The sequence below is a fragment of the Rhinolophus sinicus genome, chromosome 5 (genome assembly GCF_057876585.1).
Source record: "Rhinolophus sinicus isolate RSI-liver-muscle chromosome 5, RSI-T2T, whole genome shotgun sequence".
NCBI lineage: Eukaryota > Metazoa > Chordata > Mammalia > Chiroptera > Rhinolophidae > Rhinolophus > Rhinolophus sinicus.
Window position 1 is genome coordinate 10577367 of NC_142505.1, and position 27528 is coordinate 10604894.

Sequence of the window (27528 nt, forward strand, 5' to 3'; positions counted from 1 at the left end):
CGAGGGCACTGCAGCATCTGCGCCTTACTGCCCTGCCCACCCCCTGCCGTGGGGCTTGTCACAGCCTGATGGCATCTCCAGGCCCAGGTCAGGTCAACATATTAGAGTGTGTTCAGAACACTGCTGTTTGAGGTCAACTTTCCTCTAGATTTAACAAATAAAAGTAGTCTCTGTGAGAATGTAGAACTTCAGAAGGCCCATTCTTTATGTTCCTCTTTCACCTGAATTCCAGACCCTTGTGTACTTCAGCCCTGGCTCTCACTACGTGACTTCCCACAGGTCGCTTAGCCTTGTCGATGACACAGATAAAGAAGCCCTTGCTCGTGCTTCCCGGGGGGGCATGGGCACAGCTGTGCAGGATGGAGGCTCCTGTCTGCTCCCTTCCTGCCTGCCCTCCCACACCTCCGGGCAGAGCCTGAGAAGAAGCTTCCTTTCAGGCAGTGGTTCACCCCAGCCACGTAGCAGAATCACGTCGGGGAGCTTTCTTAAACCCTGATGCCCAGGCCACACCCCAGCCCTATTAAGTCAGAATGGCGGGGGGTGAGGAAGTAGGGCTGGCGATGGCGGGGCTCTGTCTACCAGCCTGTGCACCTGAGGCTGGCAGGACAGGGGAGCCCCGTCCCCGGGGTCTGATGCTGAAACTGAACTGGCCTGAGAACCCCGTTCCTGTTTGGGCTGCTGCCCCAGGACAGCCCGGTGCCATGCCCACCACTGAGAGGCCTCAGTGCCCAGGAAGAGATGAATGCACAGGCCAGGGGCTGCCAGATGGAGACTTCTGTAGGTTGTTGCTTTGGGAAGAAGGGGTAATGGAGCAGTTCCTAACAGATTCCAAGTCGGCCAGCAGTGTAGTCGGTTGGTTGTGATGTCCTGAGTATTATGACGAGAAGCAGCCCAGCCAGGGAGAGTCTGCTCCAAGCCTGGAAGGGCAAGGAGCCGTCTCGGGGCTGTGGGAAGCATTGCCGGTCCCAGAGAATGTTTCTGTACTTCTCCTTAGGGAAAAGGGATCCGGTTATGCATTCTTTCTCGCGTTAAGCTGCGCTTGGCCTGCACACTTAGTGATTAGGTTCCTATTATAATCATTACTCATAACGATGCAAAACATCAGTCTGTGCTTTTTAAAGAGTCATCTGGAACATGAGTAGTTTAATGAGTCGTGAGGTAGGGAAGATTCTGTTCTCCATCTGAGGCTTTTTGTAGGAAAGAAGTCAGCGTTATTATCCTGCTTATATGTTCAATAGGGTTTTGATGCAAAGAAACCAGGTTTATTTTAAAGGGGAGAATGTTTCTCCCTCCCACCCCACCCGCCAGGCCAGGTAGCTAGAGAGAAGAACTAAAGAGCCGAGCAGCGCGGGGCAGCGTGGGGCCCAGCGGGAGCTGCTCAGCCTGGAAGGGATCCACCATCACCCCCTTCCACACCAGCTTGGTGATGTATGAAAGACAGCAGGCGACAATCAGAGACTCCCAGGTCTGGGGTGGTCCGTGGAGAAACTTCCAGGGCTTGTTAAAAACTCCGAGTCCTGGGCTGCACGACAGAGCAGCCTCTCAGAGGGGCCTGTGGGCCTGCAGGTAACACGGCCTCAGGATGTGAAGCTGCCTCAGTCATCACTGTTCCTTCAGATCAGAAGTTCTGTGCTTATGGAGTTAATTCTGCCGATACTCACCATGTCCAGCAGGGAAGGATGTGGGAAGGGGCTGGGGCTCAGCCTCCTCTTTACCAGGAAGTTGTGTGTGGGGAGGGGTCTGGTACAAGTGGTGCGGCCACTGAGGGCGTCCAGACCCACGCACAGTAGATGGCACTTGGTTTACCCGCGAGAAGAGAAGCTCTCTCAGGACCAGATGTTTCCGACGCTATCTTTCAGGCAGGAGGGGTGGGGGCCTGTCCCGTTTGTACAGTGAGCTCACTCGCTGACCTCAAAACCAATTTAACTCTCCATCTCGAGCCAGCGGGCTGCTGCAGCTTGTTCCCTCTACACCACTTGACTTTCCTTTGGGCTTTAGCTACAGGTTTGCAGTTCTAGTTCTGCTGTGCACTTAGTGTGTCCAGCCTGGGAGTACAGGAGACGCACGGAGGCAAGCCCAACCCCAGCCCCCCACAGTGCAGTGAAAGCCACCAGGAGCGCAGGCTTCCTTTCCCATGACATCCCCTTTGGGGATCACAAAGCTCCATGAGGCAGATCAAGCGCTGAGGGAGGGGCTAAGGGTGGGCTTGGCCCAACCCAGCCTACGGTGGGGCCTGATTGCTTATTGGCTTCGCTCTAGGACAGAAAGAAGGGCAGAAGTAGAGACAGGTGCGCTTGGGCTCACTGTTCCTCCCACCTGGCCGGAGGCACGAGAGGATCGTGGGGTCCCTGGCCATCACCCTACCTTTGCTACCAGCAGTGGGGTTCAGTGTAGATAACCCTGAGCCCTCCCAGACATGCCAGCCTCTTAGGAGCTGCCCTGAGCAGGGCCGGAGCCCAGCCAAGGAGGTTTTGAGTCCCTCCCCCAATGCTGGGCCTGAGAGAAGGGGCATCTCCAGAAAGTTACACTAAAGTCACTTAAGGTCTGGGTCATTCAGGGGTGAGGGCCCATCAGCGGGATGCCGGCTGCCTGGCCACTGGGGAGCAGGAGGCCCCTCCTGTGTGATCTGCGGGACACCTCCACAGTCCTGCGCCTGAGGCAAGGGGCTCCCTGCTGTAGCCACACACAGAAATGGGCGGGGGTGCAATGTGCACCTTGAAAAGAGTCTCAGAGGCTCCTTTGGATCGAAACCCATTTGATCCAAACCCATCTTGAATTTTCTCCCCATGTGGAGGGCTGGAAGCTAGGGAATGTTTAACCTCATATGGTTCTAGTTTAGTTAAATTTATTTAGCTTTTAATTTCTGTGGTTGTCAAATCTGGAAGTAGATTTGTATCTTCTCTCTCTTTCTCTCTCATCAAAAGGCATTTTTAAAGGTCTTCTAAGTATTAAATGACACCAGCTGTAAAAGTCTGCAGTGAATCTCGGCTGAAATATTTCAGTTTTCCTGTGTGGAGATATTTTACATTAGTAGTTAACAGGCGAAGTGGGCTCGTGTGAGGACAGGAAGTGTTAGTAACAGAAAACAGATGCAAAAAAACAACTTCTGGGGAGACTCGGTGACGTGGCAGTTCTGCTTCTCCAAGTGTGTGAACTAAAACCGTCTCCATCATCCTGTCAAGCTAAAGGTGACAGGAACATGGCAGCTGTGGGTCGTTTGGGCAGGCGCATCCTCAGGCCGGTGTGAACTCCCGTGCCCACCCTCTGCTCTGGGCCCGCGGAAGTGCTGCATCCCCTGCAGGAAGGGCTTGCCTCCACCTGCAAGCCGGTCACCATGACCCTGCCCGGTCCCCTTCCCCATCAAAAGCCGTCCGCTAACCCCTGCCTCCAAGTGGACGTGGAAGGCAGCCCCCTCCTAACCAGATGGACAGGGGTCAGCCTCCAGCCCATCACTGCACCGCCCTATGGAAGGCAGTCCAGGATCAGAGGAGACGAGGGCTGTCGTGTGAAGTGGGGTCTCTGTGATTATAAGGTCTCTTGGAGCCTTAGGAGGACAGTGAGGCTGAAGCAGGAGGCCGAGCTTTTGATTTACTGGCTGTGAAAGGGCCTTCTCTCGCTGAAAGCCAGAGGGAGTGCGGCAACGCATCCAGCCCCGGGCGGCACTTGGAGCTCCCGGGAGGCGCAGCCAGGTACCAGGGCACCAGCAGTGTTTGTCTCAGAGTTTTGTTTTTCCCCTGAGGTGTGATCAAAAAATACGGTGGATGCTGCTGCCGAGTGCCATTTCGACGGAAAGTTGATGTTAATTGTGTTTTTTGACCTTGATAGAATTGTGCGAACTGAGTTTGTACCCAGGAGCACTACAGTGATCTTATTAGAGCATTTAAGAAACAATGTGTGTGGAAAACAGCCTCAGAAATGGGCAAATGGTTTCATCCTCCATCATGACATTGCTCTGTATCACACATCACTTCTGGTATACAGCAATTTGTGTCAAATAAAAACGTTACGGTGTGTCCCCATCCACCGTATTCACCGGATCTGGCACCATGAGACTTCTGGCAATGAGTCTTTTACTGTAATAATTTTTTTATTCAAACATTCACCGTATTTTTTGATCACACCTCCTAAGTAGCTGTTATCAAAAATCGGTGTTTTAAGCTGAAGTCCAAAGTATTCATTTATTCAACAAATAGGGCAGAGCTGTAGTGAAGACTGCCAGCACCCACGGGGTGGAGGAGGCTGGCCCCTGCGGGCGCTGGGGAGGTGTGAGGGGGGGGGCCCAGGGCAGGGAGCAGCAGGACTTCCTCCCCGCAGTGCCTTGGTCTGGGGTGCAGGCTCCTTCCGACACCTCCCTCGGGGCCGGGCAGACTGGATCTCCATCCTGGCCTCGCTCTCAGGGAGACTTCCCAGGATGTCCCCAGGGGTATTGGATGGGGGTGTCAGGTCCTCTGGCTGTAGGGATAAAGGGCTGGCGAAATGTCTGCTGTTTCAGAGCGTCCGCTCTGGAGCAGGGAGCTCATGGACTGTAATCCCCGTGGCCACCCTGCTGAGAACGCACGACCGCCCCCATTGTGCAGAGGGGAAACCAAGGCTCCGAGAGGTCAGATGCCAGGTTGGCTCGATTCACAGGGCAGAGCAAGTACTTCTCCCCCTTATCTTAGAGGTCCAGGGAGGAGGCGGTGCCAGCGGTTTCTCATTTTGAGAACTTTAAATTCCCCATTGAGCTGGACTCACACATTTCCACCCACACCTACTGGTTCCGTCTCATCAGGTCCAGACACAGAGGCTCTGGACTTGGAGGCAGCTTCAGGCACGTCGGCAGGTCACGGCGTCTCAGGTTCAAGCTGTGCTTTGATGGAGCTAAAGGGACGCAGAGGGCAGAAGCCCATGCCACCACTGAGGTGCCACCATTTGGTCTTGTGTGGCTCATTCAGTGTCCTCTGTTCTCTCTACAGCAAATGAAGCTCGTGGCCGAGAACCTGAAGGAGGAACCCAGGGAAGAAGGCGGGAAGGAGAAGGCGACCTGAGCAGCGTCGGGGCTCCCAAGCCCAGACCCAGCACTCGGCCAAACAAGCAGCTCCCACGTAGCAGGCACCCCCCCACTCCATGGTGTCCCGGCTCTGGGCCTGTGAGGGGCGCCGGGACCCAGCCCTGGCAGCGCCCCACCCAAGCCCCACATTCCACCCGCCTGGCCTTGCTCCAGACAGCCGCTGTGCCCCAGCTTCTGGGTGAGCCACCAGCTCTCCATTTGTGCCTCACAGGATGGTCACACCTGCCCCCGCACAGCTCAGGGACTCAGGTCTGGGTGTCTGCCCACCATGCCATCACAGGAGCCATTCTGAGGGGGCTTCCCACCGAGCCGCAGTGGATAGGGGTACACAGTGAGGTAATGTTTCCAACACCTGACGACTCTATAAGTACCTCTTTCCTGGTCTTCACAGTAAGTTACCAGACCTGTCAGCAGCAAAAACAGTAATTGAGTTATTAAAGGCAATACGCACCTCTCCGACTCTGCTTCCCATACCTGACTGGGATGCCGCTTGGTGCTGAGCAGGCCCGGGGGCAGGTCGTTGAAGGTGGAGAGGAGGCTGGGGCTGGACACCCGGGTGCCACCTCCAAAGCCTGCAGCTGAAGCCCAGGCAGTTCCCCGGAGGTTCTGCTGCCACTGGAGCCTGGCCCTCGGGTGCCTGGCAAGGGCTGCTTCTGTGCACATACTCCAGGCCGAGGGCCAGCTGCCACACCTGGCACCCTGGCATGGAGGAGGGGCCTGTCTTACCCACGGGTGCTATCACCCTGCCAAGCTGTGCCCATGGGGCTGCACCTCTTTCACAGGCGCAGTAGCCCAGGTGGGCCAGTGGCAGCCCTGCTCACGGGTCTGGGCCTCTGGGCACAGGAGGGCCACCCCAGGAGGGCAGGGGCTGGCTGCTTCTTGCCAGCTGTACAAACTCTGCTCATGAAACAGCCAGCCCGCCCCCACCAGGGCCCATGTCCTTCCCAGACCCGTGGGCCCTTCCACTCAGAAAGCGGCAGGTGCCTCTGCCACCTGGGGAAGGCAGGGGGGAGCAGGGAGGGGCTGAGCGGCCTCAGATTCTAGACCTGTCGCCCTCCCTCCCGGTGGGGCTGGCCTCAGCCACCCAGTCAGGCATCCCGGGGTTTTGGCCGCCCCGACTCTCCTGTTTCCACTCTTGTTTGTTGAGTTGGTCCCACCAGGCCGCCGTGTTTGCCAGTGAGCACATCTGTGCCCTGCCCCTGCTTGGCCCGGGCACATGGCACAGGCTCTCAGTGGTGGTTCTGTGCTGGCCGAGCATGCACTTGCTTTAAACAGTCACAGCCACTACAGTCCTGCGTCCTGAGCCCCCAGGAGCTTCCTGGCAGTCCCACCCTGGGCGCCTGTGTTTGCTGGGAAAGAAGAAAGTTCAGGCAGGGTCCTTGGACCCAGCTCTTCATCTTCCCCCAGGACTAAGCCAGTCATGCCCAGGGAAAACGGGACTCCTGGGGTTGGCCTGGACGTATAGGACCCACCTCCAGGGACCAGCCCCTGGGCCATGGGGAGGAGGGTGGATGTGGGGACTGGTCAGGTTTCATCAAGAGGGAGGGTGGCGGGAAGGGGATGTTGACAGATGCGCTAAGCCCCTCTGAGTTCCTCTCTGTCACAGCACTCGGAGTGGGTGGCATCGAGCTTGTGGTAGGTTCTCAGGAGCGGGGCTGGGAGCGACCAGGGCGCCCTTCACCACCCCACACTGTGGTCCTTACCATCTTAATTCAACTGAGGGAGATATCTAGGATGATGGGTCACCCGCCAGCACCCACACGCTGGCCTCACACACAAAAAGGGGGTGCTCCCCTCAGTCTGCTTGGTCATTGGTGTGTGGGCCTCGTGCAATTACAGTGAGAGGTGGTTTTCCATGAGCTTGTGGCACAGATCACACTGACGACACGTGGCTCACAGAGATTGTGGCCTCTGTCTAGACCTTGTACAATGCTGTGAATTCCCTTGGGGGCCAGGGAGACCAGGACTCGAAGTGTCAGCTTGCATGGCTCCATCACCTACTCGCTGCCAACCCCCCTCCCATGTACACCTGAGGGCACTGAGGTCCAGCAGGTAGGTGCAGAAGGGGCAGAGCTGGTCAAGTCCAGGTCTGCTGACCCTCGTGGGGGAGCAACCCCCCAAGTCTCCAGCCCAAGGTGTGAAGAGCCTGCAGCCGAATCATCACATAAAAGTGCCGAGTAACTAACCAGAGGGCAGCTCAGTGTAGACACGATACACTCCCTTTACATCACTCTCTGGCCCGAAAAGCAGAAAGCACGTATGTCTCCCCCGCAATGGGGACAGAAGAGCCCTTTAAAGTGACCTTTGCCCTCCACAAGGGCAAACACAAGGCTGAAAACTGGCAGCAGAGGATTTGTCCTTTGCAGACGAAGTCACTAAATAAAGACGTGGAGACCAAGAGTGTCGTGTTGCCAACTGCTTTCCGCGCTCCGCCTGACTGCCCACCACCCTGGCCCCAGGTATGCCCTGCCTGTGCACAGCGCCCTTGGTGAGGCCGGTGCAGCCGCCGCCTGCCCGCTGTGAATCAGTCTGCGGCTTCTGGCATTTGGGCCATAAGCGAAGGAAGGAGGCCGGCTGGGATTCGCATCAATGACCTGCATCAATGGTCCAGATCAAGCCAGTGACGTGCAGACTGCCACCTGAACTGTGTCCACTGGTCCAGGCATCTGCTCCTTATACCAACACATTGAAGATACTGGTTCCTAACAGACCATGGGCATCTTGGGGACCAAGGCTCTTCCCGCCTCAATTTCCTCCCAGATGGCGGTCCCAGGGGACAGCCACCCAGTCCAAGGACGCTTCAGCTCGCTTTAATTCTCTGGAAATGTCGTGAGACCAGAAATCAGCCCCAAATCCAAACGATCTCATCATGAGGTATAGTACGCTGCCCCACCTGATCTCACGTGTATGTCCACAGTCCCCTAGGACCAGCTGTGTCAGGGAATTGGAATTTTTCAGGTATTAGAAAGATAACAAGTTGCATAGACATATGTAAGAGCTCCATGTAGCTTAAAATGGAATCCCATGGTCCAACGCATTAATGTTGCCTTGCCCAGGCCTCTAGTCAAAGGTCAAAGGCAACATGAAGGCAGTGTCATCCACGGCCTCACTGCTCCCATCCAGGTGAGCACGCTGAGAAGTGGGCTCAGGTTACAGGTGACCCTAGGCAGGCCCCGTCATCCCTCTGAGCCCCCACAGTGACACAGGCAATAGGCCCAACGGCCCATTCCCTTCTCTGGGGCACTACCCACACACTCACCCTTAGCACTTCCACCCTCACCTGACACTTCTCAGAGAAGCCTCTGTAGGGCCTGCTTCCCTCGTTCTCCACCTCAGAGCAGCCTGATGCCCAGAGCTGATCTGCAGACAACACAGCCTTACATTCTCAGGCTCGCCTGCTGGTCTCTCACTCTGTGGACCCTCCACTCCTTGCCTCCTCGATGCTGTCTCTCACCCCCACACTTAAGGTGCCCCTGGGCTTCTGTCACTGGCCTTCGCGCTTTCTGAGCCTATGTTCTCACCCACGTCTCCCATTCTCGGGGTTATGCACCTCCATGCTGGCAGAGCACAGAACTACAAAGGAATCCTTCTGCCAGGTGCATAACCCACAGGGCCTAGTGCAAAATGGCAATGAAAACCCTTGTTCAAAAGTTATTAAGAATTTCAAGACAATAAACTAAGTGCAGCCTTCAACTGAGAGAGGGTCTTTCTAAGCATGGGGCCATCCACAGTGGGCATTGACTCAGCCTCATTTCCACCAGTGCTGACATTCTGCTCAGCAGCCCTCTAACAGTGCCCCCTGGGCCGCCAATTCTTCGTCTTCCAGTTCTGAAATCTTGGCGTCCTTGTGAAAGGTTCAAGAAGAAAAATGGATTCTTCTCTGTCAGCGAAGTCGACTCCTATCCCCCGTAGCTCACACAGGAGCCAACGACCCAAATTCTGCTTAACTTCTATTCTTTACCCCCTGCACTCTTACTTCCTCCCCGGATTTACCCTTCTTGGAATTTTCCCCGACCCTCGCAGCAGTGACACCACCATCTCTGATCGTCATCTTGTACTAATTTAAATCCCTGTTTCTTCCCCAAGGGCCTCATGAACTCACAAGCACCAAGATGCCATTTTTCTCTCTTCTTGACTTCCCGCCTTGTAACCTCTTGCTTTGAGTGAAGTGTCCACCAAGTGCCCAGTCCTGGAGTCAGGGGTCCTCAAAAACACAAATGCCTCCCTGGTGGTCACAATGTGCTGGGTCCCATTAACTCAAGAAGGGCTAAATCCCATTTCCCCTTCTCACCTCTCCCTCCCCAGATCCCACAAGTCTGAGGATCCCCATCCATGCTGGGCAACTGTTGGGGGCAGGAGGCGCATAGGGGCCACCTGAAGTCTGACTATCCAGCTACAGAGAGTGAGCTCTGGAAACCCACAGTCTTTGATTGAGTACTGATCCATACAATTGAGAGAACTACCTGAGGCTGGAGAAAGAACCCCTGGAAAGCAGCAAGCTGAACAATGCTTAGAACTTACACAAAGTTGGGAAGAGTTCATATTCCCACTAGCCAGAATGGAACGACTTTGGTGCTTAGAAGACTAGAGTGCTTAGAAGGACATTGCCTCAGTGGTAGGCCAAATTAGCCCTAAAGACTGCTCTAGATCTGTCCTCGTGCACTTCAAAAGCAAGACCCAACTAATTCCAAGTAACTGTGCCAGAACAAAATCCAACAGTTTTTACATTAATACAAAATCCAGCACTCAACAATGTAAAATTCACAGTGCCCAGTATTGCAATAAAAAAAAATAACTGTCTACCTAGAATTTTGTATCCAATTAAAATATCCTTCATAAATAAAGTAAAAATACTTTTTCAGACAAGTAAAAGCTGACAGAATGTATTGTCAGCAGACCTGCACTGTAAGAAATTTTAAAGTTCTATAGGCAGGAGGAAAATATCAAAACGTGGATCAACAAAAAAATGAAGGGTGCTGTGAATGATAAAGATGTAGGTAAAATTAAAGACTTGTTTCCTTATGTTTCATCTCTTAGAAAACTATTTAAAACAAAAATATGTATGCACATGTAAAAATAAAATGCATGACAACAACAGCACAAAGAACAGGAGGAAAATGGAAGTATTAATACACGGTTATAAGGTTCTTACATTCTACAGAAAGTAATACTATTTTAAAGTAGACTGTGTAAACATATGTATCTCCCTACCACAACCATTAAAAAATAAAAGGCACAACCAATAAGTCAATGAAAAGTGCTGAGTTAAACCAAAAGAAAGTAGTAAAAGCAGGAAAAAGAAACAAACTGAGACAAATAGAAAACAACTAGAAAGATAGATTTAAGCTCAACCATGTTGAGGGGGACCACTTTACAAGTTATGTAAATGTCTAACCACACTAGGCTGTACACCTGAAACTAATACAATATTGAATGTCAACTGTAATTGAAAAATCAAACAATAAACCATGTTGATAATCACACAAAATATAATTGGTCCAAACACTCCAAATAAAAGGCAAAGTTTTGTAGATTGTATAAAAAAGCAAGACCCAACTGTATGCTGTCTACAAAACATAACAAAACAAACAAACAAAAAACCTACTTTAAATATAAAGACACAGGTTAAAAGTAAAAAAAAAAAACAGAAAAAGATACACTGCCACAAGTCAAGAAAAGCTAAAGTGCCAATGTTCATTGCAGCTTATTTATGATGGCCAAGACATGGAAACAACCAGTGTCCTTTGATAGATGATTGGATAAAGAGGTTGCGGTAGATATATACAGTGGAATACTATTCTGCCATAAGAAAAAATGAAATAGTGCCATTTGTGACAACATGGATGGATCTTGAGATCATACTGCTAAGCGAAATAAATCAGACTGAAAAAGTCAAGAACCATATGATTTCACTGATATGTGGTATATAAAACTGAAAACAACAAAAGAACAAGATAAATGAAGAAACAAAAACTCATAGACAGACAATAGTTTAGTGGTTACTAGAGGGTGGGGGGAAGAGGGTGGTAGATGAGGGTAAAAGTAATCAAATATATGGTGATGGAAGGAGAACTGACTCTGGGTGGTGAACACACAATGTGATATATAGATGATGTATTACAGAATCATACACCTGAAATCTATGTAACTTTATTAACAATTGTCACCCCAATAAACTAATTTAAAAAAAGAAAGAAAGAAAAGCTAGAATGGCTATATCAGTATCATACAAAGTAGATTTCAAAGAATAATTTACCAGGGATAAAGAGCTACATTTCATAATGATGGATCCATTCATCAAGGAAACTTAACAATCTTACATGTGTTTGTACCTAAAAACAGAGCTGCAAATTTCATGACGTAAAACTAAAAGAACTAACAGAAGAAATAGGCAAATCTAAATTACAGTTGGATTTCAACACTCCTCTCTCAGTCACACATAGAAGACAGAAAATCAGTAAGGATATAGAAGACTTGAATAACAGTATCAATCAACTTGAACTAATTGGCATGTATAGAACACTTTACCAACAACAGCACTTCTCAAACACTCATGAAAGCATTCACCAAGATAGGCCATTAGCTTGGGCCATATAACAAGTTACAATAAGTTGAACAAGATTGAAAATATACAAAGCATGATTTCTGACCCTAACAGAATTAAACTAGAAATTAGCAACAGAAACGTATGTGGAAAACCCCAAAATATCTAGAAAATTAAACACCTTTCAAAACATGATTTAGCTTTTAAAAGGATCACTTACACTGTGGAGAATAAACAGGAGAAAAATGAGCAAAAGCAGTGAGGCCCTTCAAGAGGCACTTACAGTTTTCCAGACAAGTGAGGGTGGTGGCATGGATCAGAGTGTGAGTAGTGGAGGCAAGAAGTGGTCAGTTTTTGAATGAATAAGATTTGTTGATGGATTGGAGATAGGGATGAAAGAGTAAAGAATGATACCAAAATTTTTGGCTTGAGCAAAACTAATGAAGGTTTAGAGTTGCCATTTATGAAATGCCATTTATGAGATGGGGACAGATTTGAGGAGGAAGATTAGTAGAAGTTTTGGACTTGCAAAAATTAAGGTGCTTATTAGACACATCCAAGTAGGAAAGTCAAGTAGGAGTTGGAATTTGGTGTTCCTGGGAGAAATGTGGGCTAAATGTTTCTGTTTTTTTGTTTTGTTTTGTTTGTTTTTGTTTTTTAAAGATGTTTATTAACAATATAGCTAACATACAATATTATATTAGTTTCAGGGGTACACCATAGTGAGTCAATATTTATATACCTAAGAAGTGATCACCATGATAAGTCCAGCAACCATCTGACACCATAGCATGGTATCACAATATTGTTGACTATATTCCCTCTGCTGTACATTACATCCCCATGACTTGTTTCATACCTCGAAATTTGGGCCTCTTATTTCTCTTCCCATCCCCCCCGTTTCAAATTTATCAATTACAGTTGGCATTCATTATTATTTTATATTAATTTCAGGCATTGCGCATAGTGGTTAGACATTTATATAATTTAAGAAGTGATACTCCTGACTTGTCTAGTACCCACCTGGCACATATTGTCATATCATTGACAATATTCCCTATGCTGTCCTTTACATCCCCATGACTATTTTGTAACTATCAATTTGTATTTTTTAATCCCTTCACCGTTTTCACCCTGCCCCCAAACCCCCTCCCATCTATCATCCCAACAAATCTAGTATCCATCTGACACCATACACAGTTATTACAATATTATTGACTATGTCCCTTAGGCAATACCCTACATCCTCATGACGACTTTGTAACAGCCAATTTGTGCTTCTTAATCCTGTCACCTTCTTTTGTAGTCTGTTCTCCAAGAAAGAATGCAATGCAGGTGGGGCTGGCTGCTTGTGAGAAAGTGCCTGCGGCTGTGTGAAAAGTTGGGTAGGGCAGGGCCCCAGTGAGTCAGCATAGTGGAGCAGCCAATCAGATTCAGATCTGGTCATAAGCGTAGGGGGCGGGCTCAACACAGGAAAGATGGCGCCTGCCTGCTGGCTGTGCGGGCGCTGGCCCCCTCACAGGGAAAATGGCAACTGTTCTCCAGTCCTTAGTCTGCCCCTCCTATGCTTCTGATGCCCCCTGAGTCACCATCTCTCCGCTGGAGCCCAAGGTGAGTGCCTGGGAGTGAGAGAATCTGTGCGCGGGCTGTTTAAGAGGATGTCTGGGTTTCCCTACAGCCTTCTGTCCCACCTGGATGGTTGCAATCCCGTTTTCCACAGCCAGATGTTGTGGGGGGCTCCTGTTCATAGCACCAGTACTCTGGGCTGGGGAGCCTGGTGTGGGGGGCTAGGGTCCCTAGCTTCTCTTGGGGGAAAACTCTGTGGCTGAGATATCCCTCCTGATTCTCAACCACCACACACAGGTGTGGGGACTGTTTCGCGTCTCCGCCCTTCCTACCAGTTTCGACGTGGCTTCTTGATATTTTCAGTTATATGACTTCTGTTTGGCTAGACTTCAGATGGTTGTCCAGGCTGATTGTTCTCTAATTTAGTTGTAATTTTAATGTGTTCATGGAAGGCTGCAGGCACAGTGTTTATCCGCTCCGCCATCTTGGATCTCTCACTATTTTTGGATTCTATCAGCACGGGATCAAGAGACTGAGTTCAGCTAGAGTAGGGATCCAGAACTGAACCTTGGTTGGGTATTTCAAGATTTAGAGGTTGGGAGAATGAGAAGCAGCTAGTGGACTGAAGAACAGCAAGGTCAAAGTGCGGTCCTGAACAATGGGAAATTTGCAAGGAAGAGTGATCAACTCATCAAATGCTAACACAGGATTGAAACTTACCACTGGATGAGTGGTTGCCTGGGTCTGAGGCTGGGTGGGGATTTGGGGTCTGAGTTGGGGTGGTGAAGAGAAAGAGAGAATGTGCTAATGGATATGATTTCGTTTGGGGTTTAGGTAATGGTTGCCCAACTCTGAGCCTATACTGAAACCACTGAGCTGTACAATTTAAATGGGTGAATTGTGTGGTATATGGATTACATCTCAAAGCGTTCTTTTAAAATTAAGCGTTGGATTTAGCACATGGAGGTCATTGCTGACCTTGAGTAAAGCAGTTCAGTGCGTTGATAGCACCAACAGCCTGACTGGACGGATACGAGAGAGTGGAGAAGAGGAATAGAGAAATGTGGCAATGCTAGGGAGAGAACGCCACACACATTTTTTAAAGATAGGGGAATAAAATGTTTGTTTTGCTTGCTGTTAGGAATGATCTAGTAAAGAAGCCCAGGCTGATGGTGCAAGAGGAAGAAGAGAATGACAAGTCCTTGTGGTGGCCTGACTTATAGCTGTGAAGTCTCAGGGTGAAGTGAAGGCACTGACCTTGGAATCACACTGCCAGGCGGAAGGCAGGGCAGGGCATGTGGATACACACGAAGGCGGGGGGTGGGGGGGTAGAAATGGGAGCTTGTGGCAGTTCTGAGCACTTCTGTTTATGCAATTATGACCAGCCGCGCGAGGAAAACAGATTAATTGGGGAAATAAAGTATAATTAATGGACAGTCCTGGGGCCCACCTGAGACTTATGATCATGAGGGTATAAAGCCAGAACAGTCACAACTGTATTTTTCAGTCACTTGTGGCGATGCAGGGGACAGCATGTTTGGAAAACTGGGACTAACCCAGGCTGGGACTATACCAAGCTGCATTCATCAGAAGAAACAGTACATGGGACGCAGTTTATATTGCTGAACACCAATATGCCACTTTATTATTTGGATTTTTTCCCCCATTTGTCACATACCTGTCAATGTTTACACAGTGAAGAAAATCAATCAGCAGTGGAAGCAACTGACCAAATCAGCTGATAATTCTGTACCCTCTTAACACACATCAATTCTTACTTGGTAGAAATAATCTTTAATTTGACTCAGTCTCACAGCTATTCTTAAAATAGGTGTCAAGATTGTCACATCTTTAAATACAGATAGAATTGTCATAAGTACATAATTTCATATATATATATACACACACATATATATGTATATATATATACACACACATACAGAAAAATACAAGACTAATTGTTTTTTCACAATATTTAATTTACACACTACTGTAACTCTATGCAACTTCTGAAGACAGGTTAAGGGGTACAAGAAACTGTTTAGAGCAAGTAAGTAGTTTGGTCCAATATTATCATAATGTAATGGTTATTCGCTCCCTCCCTTTAATGTGATGACATACTATGACATACAACACATGCACAATCATTCACTTATGAACAAATAAGGGAGACACCACTCAGACTAACATTTGTCTACCCAGAGGGTCAACCAACCACACACAACTAATAAGGCTATAATACAGCTATGCAGCATAAACGGTCAACACTGCTGATCCTAAAGTGAGCACCATATATACATCTGAATATAAAAAAACCATTGAAAACCAAACACACATGGGTTAGTTAAAAGGTGCCATTCCAAGGCTATACATAATCACAGGAAAAAGTATTTACATTACTTGGAAAACAGCTGCAACAAAGAGTTTATTGCCAATGCCCTTTATAAACTTCTCTCCTACGTTTAATACAGGTGTTACGCTCACTATGCACGTGAACCACACATCGTATTTCTGGCCCTTTATAAGATCCCTGCTCAAGAATTTCAAGCAAATATGTTCTATGGCTTCACCCACACGTCTATTCTCGTAGTTTTCAATTATAAATATCACAATGAACTAGAGCTGTAGCTTAAAACATATCTAGCCTAGGTCTAGAAAGTAAAATAAGTATTTTAAGTATCATCTTTACTTAGCTTTGTAAGTATACAGTGAAATTCAGAGTTCTGAGTAAAATATATGAATCCTAAAGTAGCAACATCAGTGTGTAGTTGGAGAAACCGTGACCAATGGAATGCCATCCTTTGGTGCTCTGCCCACCCTACGGACCAGGTGACTGTCGTCTCAGAGATATGACTGGCGGCTGATGAGTGTGGGAGGGCCCCTGGAGCCTAGCCACATCTTATCACCAATGTCACTAAACATTGCTTATAAGGGCACAGCATGAAAAAAGTAGCATCTGGCCCCTTCCAAAATCAGCAGTCTGCAACATACTATGTCCTACAGAGAAACTGCCACAAAGATGATTATCTGGTCAAAAGTAGTCTTTGTACAGGAAGAGTTTAAAGCAAGAGTTCTTTGATTATTGTTTTGGCAGGAAGGCAAAGTGACAAACACTTCCAGCAAAAAAAAATAATAACAAAAAGCAAAGCAGGCTTTGTGCATTTTTATTTGCTGTATGTGAGAATTTTACCCTTTTATGTGTATTTTTTGATCAGCCAATTTTCAGAGCTAATTGAGCTAAAGGATGTAAAATGGAAATAACAAGAGACAACCTAATTACCAAACTCTTAAAAATCAAATCCATATACCTATATGGATTTTTTAAATTGATGGGGTTTTGACTTTGCCGACCTCTGTGTGTACCTTTGTTCTGTATTAGGCCCTATAGTTTCTTCTGTCTACATGTTTTAAAGGAAACCCTGGGCTGTGCCCTCCAGGAAGGAATTTACACCGAACAGCTTTGTGTTCTGTTAAACAGACACACACTAAGTAGACTTAAGACACCATCAGTTCACTTTATCACATTACAAAATTAGATTGTCTGCTTGTAATTTATCACTATAGGGGAAGCTGCCTTATAGATCTAAGTACTTCATCTCATCTATTACAAAACAAGAAAATCTTTTTCAGTTAAATTTTAAGCGCCCGAACTTTCTTCACACTATAGCTTAAGACAAACAGGTGTGGGTATGTTGAAATCACGGTTTTTAAGGTTCTAGTGCAGACGCTGGCTGTCTGTTCCACACAGGCCTTGGGAGGCCGGCAGCGCACGTCCGCGAGCTCCAGGCCTGTGGGCATCACCACGTTATTGCTTTGGTTCTGTCTCAGACACCACAGAATGTGCCACGGAGCACGAGTTTCCGCATCACAGAAGGTCAGGACAGGAATTTAGATTTCTCACAAGGAAACAAAAGCACTTTTTCTCTCTAGGTTAAGTGCAGAACATCAAATTTCTAAGTGCTCCATTTCTATTAGGTTCCAAATACACATTTTAATTTCAGCCTGATCAGCCACATTAAAATGATGAATGTAAAAATTACACAATAGACTTTTCGGCGGGAAAAGTAGTATCTAGCAGCAGCATGCACAAAAACCATGCATTGTCACATCGCCAGGCGAACAAATGACAAAGTAATAAATAATTGCCCGCTTTAAAAGAGTAAAACCGGAAAGGAAACAGTGAAGTGAGCCGGTCTTCACCGCTCTGAGCAGGAAGCGTGCTGGCGGCCAGGCTGGGCCGCAGTCAAATGACATGGCAGCAGCTGGCCTGGCTGGAGGCGCAGAGCAGCCCCTCCTTAGGGTTCCGCTGGATGTTCACAGAAATGGTCTTTTCACACAGAGGTAGCTGGAGCACGTTCGTTTTCAGGTTCTTGCTCTTTATCCGTTCTAAGTCACTGGTGCTGTCTGCCACGTGGTCAGAGAAAAACTTGATGCCGCCGACCCCGGGGGCAGGGCCGGCGTTCCCCGTGGAGTGGATGCACATTTTCCACGAGGACTTCTCCTGGACTTTCACACTGGAGAACGACAGGCCGCTCTGGGGATCGAGAATGTACTTGGCGCCCCCGTGGAGCTGGGAGCCCAAGCAGAGGCCCATGAGCTTCAGGCTCTGCACCAGCTCCCCCGCGCCGCGCGAGGCCAGCTGCGTGGAGTTGGCGGGGCCGGCGCAGCGGCGCGTGCTGCCCGACGTGCCGCCGGGGGTGCCCCCCGAGCCCCCCGAGGGGCTGCCCCCGCCCGCGCTGTTCTCGCCCGGGCTGGCCTTGTCCGCCCCGCCGCTGCCGTCGCTCGGCTTGCTCTGGCCCCCGCCGTCGCCCTCGCTGCCCGGCGGGCCCTCGCTGCTGTCCCGGCGATGCCAGGAGTAGGTGAAGCCGCTGTCCTTATCGAGCCGCCGGCGGCTGTCAGAGTCGTCGTCGCTGGTCTCCGAGCTGCTGCAGCTGGAGCCGCGGCCCTGGCTTTTCCTGCGGTGGTAGCGTTTGTGAACGGTCCCCGGGGAGGCAATGTTCATCTTCAACCTGCTCAGCTTGGGAGGCAGGTTCTCATCCATGTCGAACTCGTCGTCCGACTCGCCCTCCTCGAAGATCTGGTTGAGGACCGGCGCGCTCTTCCGCGACGTCAGGCGGTTGGTCACCGACGGCTTCCGGCGCAGAACCACTTGCGTCGAGAGGGACACGGGCTTCTTGTCCTCCTCATCTTCCTCTTCATCTTCTTCCACTCGGAACAGACACTTCCGCCCGCTGGCCGTGGGTTTCAAGCTCGCGGGCGGCACCGTGGAGAGGGCGGGTCCAGCCAACTCGGGGAGGTCGTCCTTCTTGGCCGAGTCACAGAGGCCTTTGCTCCGGTGGCCGTTGAGGACGCTGTCGGCAGCGCGAGCAGGAGGCTGCGGGACGGCCGCGTGGGACAAAGGCGTGGCCGTCAGGTCGTCCTCAAGGTCCTGCGGCACATCAATTTTGGTCGGCCACGACTGCCTGTGTGACGGACGAGAAAGAAAAGCCATGGAATCACATGCAGACTTTGCTCAAGTGTATTGTATGAAACTTACTGGGACCGAATCTACAGACTTAAAAAGCTAAGAAAAAGGCAGCCGGCCTGCGAAGCCAGGCAACATCCTGTAAACACCCCCACGGGCACCAGAAGGGCGAACGGGCTGGGAAACGTGCTTCAGTCTGTGAGACCTCCCCACAGCTGTTAGAAAAGGGGCAAAGAGCGACTCCATCTCTTCTACACAACAGTTTATGCCACAGGAAAAACGTGTTTTAAAGCACAAGGGCATTTTCACCAAAGCCAAACCTGAACACCACACATGATCTGTGCCTTTGGGTCTTAGATCACAACCTCTGAGGGTGTATTATTGCTAATAAAATTCACCTGAAATTTCTAGTCCTCCAGCTATTACAGGATGGTGTAAAAGGCTGGTGCTTACACAAATAAATGGAAATAATTACATGGATTTAAATATGAGAATATTGGAATAAAGAGTCAGTGTACTGCCATACAAGAATCTCTTCTTCATCAATTAAAAAATGCACTAAGCTAAATATAAATATGTATTATTTTAAATGCTCATGCAAGAGTATTGGATAGAAAAACCCACTATTTTTAAAATTTTGATTTTATTCCCCAATCTGGCATCATCCAAGTAAAAGAACACTGGTTGAAGCCAAAGAAAGGGACTTGAAAACGAGGTCTCCAGCCTGTTTTGAATAAACAGCTTAGAATTCTCAACTGTCCGCTCTACCCAGGGGACTAGCAGATGCCAAAGACATTTAAAACAGCCACTTCCTCTCTATGGCATTTTCATTTCACACCAATTACCTATCCTAGAAATACAACCCAATAAATCTATAGTTTATAAAACTCGTCAGAATTTATAAGACATCTTTCCCTGGACTCAGAGCCTTACCCCGCTACTGAGGATGGCGTGGGTCTGTCTGCTATGGTCACTGCTCGGCATTGTGGGAAAGCTGAGTGCTCAGTCATGGTTTTGAGGTCACTGTCTCACGGACAAGTCAACTGTCTTCCACCAACACCACTGTACCACCTCCCCGGAGCCCTGTGGCCCTGAAGAGCGGCGTACACGTTCCTTTCAGGCTGTTCCTGAAAGAGCAGCCACTGGAAACCCCACCCAGCAAACCCTGGGGAAGCCCCGGGGGGTGGGGAGGCAAGGTGCTCACAATGTAATGTGTCTGACCCAGCAGAGAGGCAGCCAGTCCATTCTAGGACAAGGAGGGGCATGAATGTGGCAAAGGCTCTTCCCTCCACTCCGCTCCCCTCTCACCTCAAAGCCAAAAGCACTCTCAGAACTTAGCCCCGGAACCACTGCAGTGCTAGTGGTCACTCCATCAGCCACTTCTGAACCAATGGCTCTTATTTCCACAAGTAAATCAAACTGCTAAGCAGCTCACATCTACTGAGCACAGATCTGAGCCCAACGCTGTGCTACACCAAGTAAATAATCTGTATAAACACAACCTTGTGAGAAAAGTGGCTTATTGTAACGAGAGAAGACTGCCAACAGGAATGATGTGTCACACTGGTAACAGTTCACACCGACAGAACTTACCAGAGCAGCACTTGTGACAGCCTGATAGAGTCATTCATTTAATCCCACAATTCCACAAGGCACATGCTATTATCCCCCTTGACAAATGAACACATCAAAACACAGAGCGGGTATGTAACCTGCCCAGGGTCACACAGGCTTGATGACAGTGACAGCTAGGTTGGATTTGTGGTCACTAACCATCCAGGACAGTGGCTGCACTCTGCCACCTGTGAAGCCCTCTGAATGAACGTCTGCGGTCAGGCCGTGGTTCTCCTCACTTCCTAAGCTCTCTGAGAGGAGGCGGCCACTGAGCTTCTCCACATTGAGGTCAGCTCCCCAGGGGACTTCACAGGCCTCTTCTAACAGAAAGACTACACCACGTTTTCTTCCCACACTGGCAAGAACCGAAGAATGTATCCACGCTCTGTAGCTGGCTCTGCCTGGCTTGACCCAAACACCTGTCCCTGCAGAACTAATTATGCTGGTTTAGACAGCAGTCTCCTGACTCAGCCCAGGTTTCTACATCCCAGGTCACTCTGACCACAACGCATACTTAGCAACAGGACCAAGTGAGGCCCAGGGTTTGACAGTAGAGTCACAGTGACACAGAGAGAAGGCGAGTAAGCAGACACCCACGACCGGCCAGTGGGCCCTGGGCCCCAAGGAGGAAGAGAGGCCTTCCAGCATCTCCACTCCAGAGTCCCCAGGAGGGTGGAAGGAAAACTGTATGGAAACTCTGATACTTCTTTACAGCTACAGCTGACTTCATAACTTCTAGACAAAAGTAAAACCAATTTAACTCAGTTACACATTTGATCACTTTTCGAGTGACTTCTGTTTTGTTTTACTGAACAGAAAACAGCTCAAATCCAAATATCCCCTTCTCCAAAAGACGGGGTGGCCCGAGTGTGGGGACTGCTCTGAGGTTGTGCTTTCACACTAGAGGACTCCAGTCAGGACGAGGTTGACCCAACCCTCCCAATGTCACGCTCATGGTTTGTCCCACACTCTAGTGTCCCCTGGCTCCCTGGGGCCCAGTCCTTTTCCAAGCAGACACCAGACAGCATGCCTAGTTTTCATTACAGAAGAATACATCCAGGATATAAATGAAGTCACTAAACTCGGGTTCTGGTTCTATACTTCTCACTCTATTCTTTTGGCCCATTCTTCTGTCTTGTCTGTTGCTCCAGCCTAAGCAGCAACCTACACACAGCAAGCTGACTGCAAGTAATTCAAAATCCAACGGTTTTCTTCCTCTTTAAAACAATAATTATTATATATTCACACACGTAGATTCATGTATAGTTGGATATAGAAGTAGGGAATTATTCAGAATCAGGGGCATCCTTCAGTTTTTGAATCACTATGGTTCCAAGGGTTACTTTATCTGAATGAATAGATACACATATGAATTCCAAATAAAGTTCATGATGACGTAAAAAAAAAAAAACACAACCAAAAAACCCCTTCTTCTTATGCTTTGATTTTAAATGGAAAGCTAATACGGCAGAAAAAAAGAAACGGGGAAGGTGGAGGGAGAGGAGAGGCGGTGGGGGAGGGAGAGTTCAGAAAACGAAGGGCAGGGAAGGAAAGAAGAGGGGAGAGCACGCTCAGCAGTTACAGACCAGACGACAGAATGGCAGTGAAACACTCCTAATGGCAGCAAACCCCAGGAGCCCTGGTGGGAGTACTTCAAAGGTAGGAATTCACTTATCCCTCCCCACAACCCCAGGGCAGACAGTATCATTACTCCCATTTCACAGATCAGGAAATTGAGCCCCAGAGAGGTTAAGAAACCTCCCAAGGTCAAGCAGGTAACAAATCAACTAGCTAATCTGACTGTCAAAATCCCTGAAATCCTGAGATAACATTATGGTACAAAAAAGCCCTATTATATTTAAAAATTATTTCAAATAGCTGAGGGAAAATTTGGCCTTGTTCCTAGGATGAAAAAAGAAGAACACATTACCACATGTCAGGCCTGAAACTTTAATGAGACACACACCCTGGCTTGAGGCTACTTCTCCAAACACGTTTTCCAGGGCAGGCCAGCAGCCACAGCCCTCTCCCCACTGAGCCCGGAAGGGGAAGGCATCCTTGGCGACAAAGGACCCAAGACCCAGGACCCAAGACCCAGTGCGCATGGCGAGTCCATGCGTGGCCTCTCCAGTGAGGCCATCATCCCCGTTACACCACCCACAGAGTTAGCAAGCATTCATAAAAATAAAATAAAAAATTTTAAAGTTCACTATTTCAAAACGTTAACTTACTAAAATCAGTGAAGATTTTTTTTCTCACCTAAACTGGGCCTTGATATTGCTGGGGCTTGCAGATCTGGTTTGTATTTCTTTCTCTTGCTTTTCCCTCAGGATCCTTTCAGCAAGCAAGAAGTAAGTGGCTGTGATGTGGTTGTACCTGTTAGTTTCCAGGGCTCTGAGGAAAGTAAGGGAGAGAGAATGTAAGTCACAGCAGCAGGTTTGTTTTTTACAAGCAGGGCTGATTTTTTTAAAAAAAGTACAAGCAAATGAAATCCAGTTGGCTTGGAGTCTTTATAATTATGAAATAATGCAAACAAGGGGGGGAAAAACAGCTAGTAGTTATTTAAATCACTCTTGAAATTCTAAAAAACTACTACATAAAACTGTTCAATTAATAAGAAAAATCCAAAATGCTGATGGCAGTTGACCTGGATGGCAGTTTTAGATGCGTAAAAAGTAATGAAGCTTCCAAGACGGTGCATATTATCTGAAAACGTAATGTGTGATCAAGTGTTTATTAAGCTGGCTTACTCGCTTCCGTTAGAAGTAGGAAATAAGTGCCATCAACGTGCACTGAAACACAGTATCAATCCAAAAAATTAGGAAGTTTTTGTTTTTAACCTTGGCATTTATTGGAATTTTAGACATCAGTGAATTATTAAGGTAATTGAGAGCATGTCATTAGCATCTTCTTTGAATAAAATCAATGTATTCACTCATCCATTTCAGAAGTAAATGCTCTCTGAGTACCTAGTCTGCCCAGGCACCGGCTGGCTGGCAAGGTCCTGGGTACAACACCCACGGGCACACGGCCCGGCCTGCTCTCCTGCAGCTGGCCTTTCGTGGGACTAGCATGAAAGGATCCACGAGGCCTCGAAATACATAACAAGCCTTTTCCGGAACTTTCTGTAGTTAGACTACACAAGGACCACTTAGGAAAGAAGCAATGACAGTGATCACTTTTCACAAAATGTACAGAGGGCGACAGCTCATGGGGGCAGGGTGGGCCCAACGTAAACCAACAGACCTGTGTCTCTGAACGCAGCCGTCACCCTCGGAAAGAGCTGCTGCTCATAGTGGAGACCTGACACCAGCTGGGAGGACAGAAGCTCAGGGTCCCAGCTCCTGCTTCACTCAGGGCATGTGCCCACTAGCGGACAGGTACATGGAATCAGCTGAGCCATTTAAATCAGGGCTTCTTTGAGAGTTATAATTGAATTTACATGGATTAAATAGCTCTATGTGACACCATGGCAGGTATTTCCTTATTTAAGCTAAGAACATTAGGCCAATTCAGGGAAATAAAAATAGGCTTTTATCCAGTCAAAAATGAAATCATTTTCTACATTCAAGTGAGTGTCCTAGGCCGGAACAGCAAGTGTGCCTCTCTTCTGTTCGTTTATGTCATTTACGTAGTTGTGGGTCAATCTGTAAAAACTCCTAATGCACTTAATTAGAAACCTATAGAAATCTGTACTTCAACCAAAATTATGATCCTGGGTTTATTTTTAAAATCTTTCTTCCCATGTACTAAAAACAACCTAAAGACATGTGTTCTTTATCCAGACACCGCCCCTTACAAACCAGACCCTCCAGGGCCATATGTGACCAGCCCACAGGCTGCCGAGGTCTGTGAGCCCAGCCTGCAGCTTCCTCCTCCCCGAGGTCAGGCAACTGGGTCAGATCACTCAGCCGTGCCAAGGGGCTCCTCTGATGGGAACCCCGTTTTTGTACCTCCATCACACCCAACTGGTTCATTCAACAGGTTAAATAACTTTTGACTTTTCCTTTGTGGAAATGCTTCAGATTTTCATAGAAAGGACCTCTTAAAGAAATGAATCGCTGCTTTTTAAAAAAGCAATTGCATCTTTATATAATCCTTGATTCCAAACTTCCTAGGTTATTTTTAAGAACTTCTTAGGTTATGAAATCCTCCTTTGGTGTTAAAGGACTTAGTGAACAACATGCGAATCTGGGGTCCCAGGTGTGGCAGGAGGGGCTCTTCAGGACCAGAGCCAACGCTTCCGGCTTTGTGGTCACGTGGTCTCTTACGGCTACTCCAACACTGCGGCACGATGCAGCCACGGGCAAAACATAAAGGATCGGGCGTCGCTGTGGCCACTGCCACTTCCTTACATCATGTGTGCCCGATTTAGAGGACGCCAGGGGCTGCCGCACTCCTCCTGCTCACGGTGGGAGCCCATGGGAGACACAGAATGGAGAGGGTCCTGGACAAAGCAGGCTGCTCCAACCCACCCTCTAGGAAGGGAGGAGGACCCCAGCCTCCATGATACCATGTGCATTAGTATAAAACTAAAAACAAAAAAAACAACAAAAAGTATGAGCCAGGCACTGGGCCAGGAACTCCACAGAGATAAATGACATAAGCCCTGCCAACTGGGCTCTCCATCCATGACACAGTGTCCACAGGCCTTGGCAGGGACAGAGGGGGCCCATTCCAAGAAGCCCCAGCCCGTGGCCCGGCCCGGGGTGCCGACGTACTCGACGATGGCGTCCCGATCCGCTATGTCCCCGAGCACCATGCGCTGAATGATGCTGTTGTGCTCTTCCTCCGAGAGGTTCTTGTAGGACACCAGGGGGATGTTGTACTTTGTGGCCGGGGACGGGTCCACGCCCTGAAGCCAGGGATGCTTTTCAATCTCTTCTAAAGAAGCCCTTCTCTTGGGATCTCTCTGGAGCATCCGTGTGATCAGGCTGGAAAAGAAGTGAAATCCACTGTTAACGCAAACTGCTGGCCGGGCGATTAGGAATGGTGGAGAATCGTATTAATCCAAACTGCTCCCTACACTTATACCATCAATTTCATTAGGTTCACTTGTTGTGGTGGTTGGGCAGATGGAAATAAAGAAAATTTAGTGCCATCAGATTCATAAAATAAAAAATCACAACTTCTAGATATACTGAGAAGACAAACACACAAATACAGTTTCCTATCGTCTAGAATTAACTCTATGTATCAGTATCTGTCTTTGAATTAACTGTGGCTTAGGGGCATACCTGAACCTGAATCAAAGATCAGCAATGACATACAGAATACAGTGCATGAGTCAACTTGTTTCAGGAGGAATAAATAACCCTCCTGATAAAAACAACCAAAATGCCATATATTTTTAGACATGTATTTTGTTTAAAGGCATTGTGTTGGCAAAATAAGGAAGGGAGGGAGGGAGGGAGGGAGGGAGGGAGGGAGGGAGGGAGGGAGGGAGGGAGGAAGGAAGGAGGAAAGGGAGGTCAGCAGGTAAAAATGGAGTAAAAGCAGGACTGAGGAGGTGGTGACAAAGGTGGCCTTTGGCCTGACCATTTCTGCTCTGGTTTTGAAGGCTACACTGAGTGCATGAAAGAGAATATAACATGTAGGGCCTATTGAAGGTGGAGAGCACAACTAGGGTCCTGGCAAAGAGCTGGGACCCCAGCTTCAATGTGAGGGTGAATGACAAATGAGAACCAAATCTACTGCTAAGATGTCCAGAAGGAAACTTTCAGGCTGGAAGCGCCCCTGGGCAACTAGTACAGAAGTAAATGCAAACCCTTCCTGTAGGAACTTAAAAAAACTCCCCATGTAGTACTACAAGGAATAAGCCTTCACAGAGAGAAGGAAAAAAAAAAAAAGAGCAATGGAAACAAGGAACAAGGTACCATTAGCAAGAACTGAAAAACATGACAGCAAAATCAGAAAGCAGAGACTTCAAACACTGAAATTTTCAGACACAGCATATATAATTGCATTAAAAATGTTTAAGACAACGGAGAAGCTTAAAAATACTATCAGGGAATATAAAACCATAAATAGGGCTTCTAAAAGTAAAAAATAATCATTTCAAATAAAAAAATCATGGGCCAATTTTAAAAATTAGACATAAAGAAAATTAATGAATTGGAAGATAAAGAGTCAAGAAAAAACCCTGCAATGCTGGACTAACAGTCAGAAAATATGAAAAAGGTTAAAAGACGAGGAGGACCGAGTGAAAATACCTACACATCTAGTTGAATTCGAAGAGGGAACGAAAAATAAGGAAAACACTGTATTTGAAAAGATACTGGCTGAGAATTTTCCAAATTCATCTCAGAACACAAATCCTGAACCAGGAAGCCTAACTTATCATAAGCAGAATAAACAGAAGCTCTTAAAAGCAGCCTGGGAGAGAAAGACAGATCACTTATGTAAGAACAACAAATAGACGCACAACTGACTTTTCAACAGCAACAAGAGGTGTCAGACGATAGTGGAGTAATAGCTGCAATTACCTGAGAGAAAATACTGTCAACCCAGAATTCTATACTCAATGAAACTGTCATTCAAGAGCATATGTGAGACAAAGACATTTTCAAGTAAAAACTGAGAAAGTTGTTCACCAACAGATGCTCATCAAAAAAAGTTCTAAAGGATGTAATTTTGGCAGAAGAATGTGATCCCAACTAGAAGGATAAACAAAGTTTTTATCAAACAGCTGAGTAATTCTAAACAATTTTTTACTATATGAATGATAATACCGTCTAATTTATGGAGTTAAAAAAGATTACTGAAATATTGAATGATAAAGTGTTGTAAAGATTTTCTGTTGTTTAGGAAGAGAATAAAGGAATAACTAGATTTTATTAAATTAAGTATACAAAGATGTATGTGTGTATTAAAATAGAGAAAGGAAAATCGCTAAAATAATTGATTACAACTTCCAAGCTAGGGGAGGGGAAAAAGTCAAATAAGGAGAAAAAGAAAAACCTCCACCAATCCCAAAGGTCAGGATAAAAAGAAAGAAAGAAAAAAGAAAAGGTAGGACAAATACAAAGCATATAAAAAGATGGCATATGTATTTACATTTATCAGTGAACAGAATAAATATAAATGGAATTAACTCTCCAATTAAAAGACAGAAATGCTCAGATGGGATTAAAGAAAAACCCAGTTCCCAGTTGTTAAAAAAAGATGTACTTAAACCAAGACAATTAAAGGCTTAAAGTAAAAAAATGGAAAATTACACAGCACATGCATGGAAACCAAAAGATTAACTAAAACTAGGTAACACAGACTGACTTTAAGGCAAAAAGCATC

The 27528-nt window shown here is 47.6% G+C and overlaps 2 protein-coding genes across 5 annotated transcripts in view; one reads left to right on the plus strand and one right to left on the minus strand.

Moving 5' to 3' along the window:
• ANO10 (anoctamin 10) overlaps positions 1 to 5506 on the plus strand; it is a 149326-nt gene extending 143820 nt beyond the window's left edge. The window contains exon 13 of the mRNA XM_019724110.3: positions 4956 to 5506. Coding sequence (XP_019579669.2) covers positions 4956 to 5027 — 72 coding nt within the window. The 3' untranslated portion in view covers positions 5028 to 5506. The remainder of the gene's footprint in view (positions 1 to 4955) is intronic.
• Positions 5507 to 14773: 9267 nt separating this feature from the next.
• Positions 14774 to 27528, minus strand: part of SNRK (SNF related kinase) — a 48263-nt gene continuing 35508 nt past the window's right edge. For all 4 annotated transcript variants that reach the window (XM_019724111.3, XM_088798219.1, XM_019724112.3 and 1 more), the window contains 3 exons: positions 24960 to 25172; positions 22498 to 22632; positions 14774 to 18622 (listed from right to left, as the gene is read on the minus strand). In XM_019724111.3, the coding sequence (XP_019579670.2) occupies positions 17404 to 18622; positions 22498 to 22632; positions 24960 to 25172 (1567 nt within the window). In that variant the 3' untranslated portion in view covers positions 14774 to 17403. The remainder of the gene's footprint in view (positions 18623 to 22497; positions 22633 to 24959; positions 25173 to 27528) is intronic.